Here is a 4,438-nt window from a genome sequence, read left to right as displayed (position 1 = left end):
TACTTGTATTTAAATATTGTCATTTAAGTTAATTATAAATAAAATTACGGAGCAAATATTTTGTAAATTATATTTATAGTTTGTTAAGTTTCATATTTATTACATTAATCAAACAAATTAAAAAATATCATAAAAATAAATTTAAGTGAGCGTTCGATTTATTAACGATTAATAATCCCGCTTCACCAATTAGATAAATTAAATTAATTTTCTAAAATAAATAAATAAATAAAATAAAAATCTTAAAATTTACTCAATAATTAAGAAGTTAAATTTATTCTTTCGTCATTATTTGTTTTTTATTACTCTAGCAAATTAAATTACAATAAATTTATTGAGAATACATATCTCAACTTAAATTTTACACTACACACTAAAAATTAAATAGTATTTATAATATATTTAAAATTTTGTATTGAATTATGCCATAACAAAAAACATATTATTGATTTTTTTATTTTTATTTTTTCAAAAAATTAAAAATTACCTTCCATGTTGATATTTTCTCGTTAAGTTTTTCGATATAGTTGTCGGACAAGAAATGAACTTGTTCAGATTGGTAAATACTAAATAGAATGACAGAAATCAAAACTAATATTCTGACCATGGCTACGTTGAAACTAAAAACACTATCTTCTTCAATCACGAATATTTGAATGTTATACAAATATTATGGTAAGCTTTTATAATTACCTGATGAACTCTTCAAATATCCAATGAGAAGTGTTTTAGATAAAAAGATTTTGTATTGATTGTATAATTTCAATAAATATATGGTTTTTTTTCATGGCTATAGTTTTTTAATTTTATATTATAGTTTCTCCTCATACTATCTTTCATTTGATTACTAATTAAAATTTCCCAGTTCTACACCGATAACTTTTAATTGTTCAATATAATAGATTTCATTACATTTTATGAAGTAATGTACTACGTTGATATATAGAGTATAATTGACAATTATAATTTTGTCAACTTAGTAATGTCAAGTGCATAATTTTTCTATGATTTAACGATAAGGAAACTAAATTATATCAATTAATAAATTCATAGTAAAATAAAATTCTAATTTATTTAAATAAATAAAGGATGACGTTATTCATACTAGGATATATTAACTATCTTAGAAAAATATTAGTTTAAAAAAGCTTTTCTACAGTAAATATTTTTAATTGTTTTATTTTTATTTTGAAGAGACATTAACATTTTTAAACGTATGTCACATATGATAACTATATAAAATCACCAAAACAGAGTTCCCTTCATGAAAACACAAAATTACCAGTTACTTATGGAAAAAAATCTAATTATTGTACAAACTTAGAGTAACGCCTACGTGTAGGGCCTCAATTAAGTCCAGTAAATCACATTTAACAAGTAATTTGGATGTCCAGTTTCCATGGTAACTCTAGGGTACGCTAGACAACCTTCTTCTAACTATAAAATAAGTTCTTTTGGTGATTTCAAAGTACATAAAATTTGTTACACGCTACTTAATATTCTTACTCTCTGAGAATTAATTGTTTTTTCAACTTGAATTTTACTTGAAAATTTTAAAGTCAATTTTATTATAGTCAACCATTTAGTTTAAGTTTATTTCTTCTTGAAATAATAATTCTTCTTTTTAATCGTGGATTCCACTCCCCGGGATCACTCTACTAATTTATATATCCTTTATCATTTTGTCGAAGACATGTTTATTTTATTAATTCGATCAATTACATTTTATGTCTAACAATCTCTATTTCTTTATTTTTTTGGTTTATTCCATTACTGATTAATTTAAGTATGTATTAAATAATTAATTGTGACCATTACTAAAAACGTGTTGTTACATAGTTCAAGTATTAAGGAAATCAAGGGTAAAATAGCATCTCCTAAGATTTTCAATTTCATACATATATGATTTTCCAAAAACGACTGAAAAGCACAGTATGCTTATAATTATTTTTTCTTACAATTTAATAAATTGTCAAATTTAACAAATTATTTACGCCTCTACCAATTTTTTAATGGGTAAAAATATCAAAAACAAAATTTATACTAATCTACTCTATTCATTGAAAAATTATTGAATAAAACTGTGTTTAAAAGACTGTTTTTAAATCATACAAAACTCTAGGAATTTAGTAAAGTTATAGATAATTAACTTTTTTTTTTTACGATCGGCATAAGTGTGGACTACCCTGGAACTACCATGAGGTATTACTCGGCTACGCCAAACAAGATAAGTGTTTTTCAATAAAAATATTACATCAGAATTAGTGTAAGACAAATATATTAAAAATTTAATTATTAAAATCAGGAAAATTCAAAAATAGAAAATAGTAATACGTGTTGGGTATAAGGTTGACGTTTGTTTACTTAAATATTCATCTAAGGCGTATTTAGAAATCATTTCAAGAAAGTATTTATTTTTTTTTACTTCAATAAACATGCTATAGAAAATCAAAGTGATGATCAAAAAAAAAGGTCATTAGAGTCATATTTCATAAAAGTAAAAATATTGATAGCGCTGGTTCAAGGGACAATCGCCTATATCCCCCTTAAATACGCCGCTGGTGTACACAGTAACTAATAATATTCTTATTATAGTGGTTATGAATATCTCTATATTAAATAAACCAAACATAAAATATAAAAATAACTAGCGTAATATCTAAACAAAAATATAGTTAATAATCTAACCCAATTAATTCATACATGATAACTATATGATGTATTAAATAAGAATTACAGAAAAAATTGACTTAAAAATTCATTTTATATAAATTCAGAATCAAAATATATATATATATATATGCAAAAATGAGATAATACCATTATTCAAAACATGAGCGTGGAATTAAAAAAAAAAAACCCAGCACAGGGGGGTCGCGGCACAGTGGTGACGTGGCATAGTTGGATCAAGTATAATGATATCTGACAGTGATTAAAATCACTATCGAAAAAAAACGCTTCGATGCAAATCTTTAGATAGTGTTTAATTTTAAAAAATTGGTGGATTATTCCAAAAGCTTCATAAACTGCTAGTTCCTCATTAATATCCTGATTAAGATAAAGTATGTCGAATGAAAAAGGGATTATTAAAAAATAGTATTTCCCATAAAAAAATTATATTGATCAATACACTTTTCAATAAGTTATAGCATTATAAGTTAAAAATGTAAAAAATAAAATTAAGAATTTTCACACAATAATAGCATTTGGTAGCCATTTTCCCCCTGAAGATAAAATAAAGTCCGATATTTTTTTTTTACATAATAAAGTAGATTACATTAGCTTTAATTTAATATATATATAAAAGTGTCACACCTTCCGGAACACTTTCAAAATTTAAGTTGAAAAAATCAATTTTTTGTGAAAAAGTTGTCATTTTGAATCCCCCCCTGTAGGCAGGTAAAAAGTCAGATTTATAAAAAAAATATACCAAATGATAGGTAAAGACATCATTCATCTACAAAAAAAAGAATTATATTGATCCATACATCTTTCAAGAAGTTATAGCATTATAAAGTTAAAAATATAAAAAAGAATTTTTTTACAAAAATCGTATTTTTTTATTAAGTTTAATGTCTGTGTTCACCATGAAGATAAAATAAAGTCCGAAATTTTTTTTTACCATTATGAAGTATATTTTATTAGCTTTAATTTAAGATATATATAAAAGTGTCAGACTTTCCGGAACACTTTCAAAAGTTAAGTTTAAAAAGTTCTACTTTCTATATGCATTTTTATGATTTGAATCCCCCCTGTAATAAGGGAAATGGTCCGATTTAAAAAATAAGTATGTCGAATGAAAGATCTATATAAANCTGATTAAGATAAAGTATGTCGAATGAAAAAGGAATTATTAAAAAATATTATTTCTCATAAAAAAATTGTGTTGATCCATACATTTTTTAAAAAGTTATAGCATAATAAAGTTAAAAATGTAAAATACAAAATCGAACATTTTCACACAGAAATATCATTCGGTAGCCATTTTCACCGTGAAGATAAGATAAAGTCCGAAATTTTTTTTTTTCATGATAAAGTAGATTACATTAACTTTAATTTAAGATATATATAAAAGTGTCAGACTTTCCGGAACACTTTCAAAAGTTAAGTTGAAAAAATTAATTTTTTGTAAAAAAGTTGTCATTTTAAATCCCCCCCTGTGGGCAGGTAAAAGGTCAGATTTATAAAAAAAAATACACCAAATGATAGGTAATGACATCATGCATTTACAAAAAAAAGAATTATATTGATATGTTTATTTTTGAAAAAGTTATGGCAATTTTTAGTAAAAAAAATTGAAAAAATTTCGAAAATTAGCGATTTTTAAATTTGTAATTTTTTTGGAGGTTTCCCCCTTTTACGGGGAACGAGGGAATTTTTTTCAATTTTTAAGGGTAATGTCTTCGACTAGATACGATTTGTGATCTTTTGACGTATC

At 24.1% G+C, this 4,438-nt stretch overlaps 1 protein-coding gene across 1 annotated transcript in view; it reads right to left on the bottom strand.

The window, feature by feature from the left end:
* The window catches only part of LOC126909067 (cathepsin B-like), a 4,267-nt gene extending 3,598 nt beyond the window's left edge, over positions 1 to 669 (bottom strand). Inside the window, exon 1 of the mRNA XM_050691437.1 lies at positions 488 to 669. Within this exon, the coding sequence (XP_050547394.1) occupies positions 488 to 607 (120 nt within the window). The 5' untranslated portion in view covers positions 608 to 669. The remainder of the gene's footprint in view (positions 1 to 487) is intronic.
* Between the last annotated feature and the right edge of the window lie 3,769 nt (positions 670 to 4,438).

This window comes from Daktulosphaira vitifoliae, unplaced genomic scaffold (assembly GCF_025091365.1).
Source record: "Daktulosphaira vitifoliae isolate Bord-2020 unplaced genomic scaffold, ASM2509136v1 Scaffold_102, whole genome shotgun sequence".
Classification (NCBI taxonomy): Eukaryota; Metazoa; Arthropoda; class Insecta; order Hemiptera; family Phylloxeridae; genus Daktulosphaira; species Daktulosphaira vitifoliae.
Note: the sequence above shows the minus strand (reverse complement) of the source record. Positions and strands in the feature narration are given on the sequence as shown.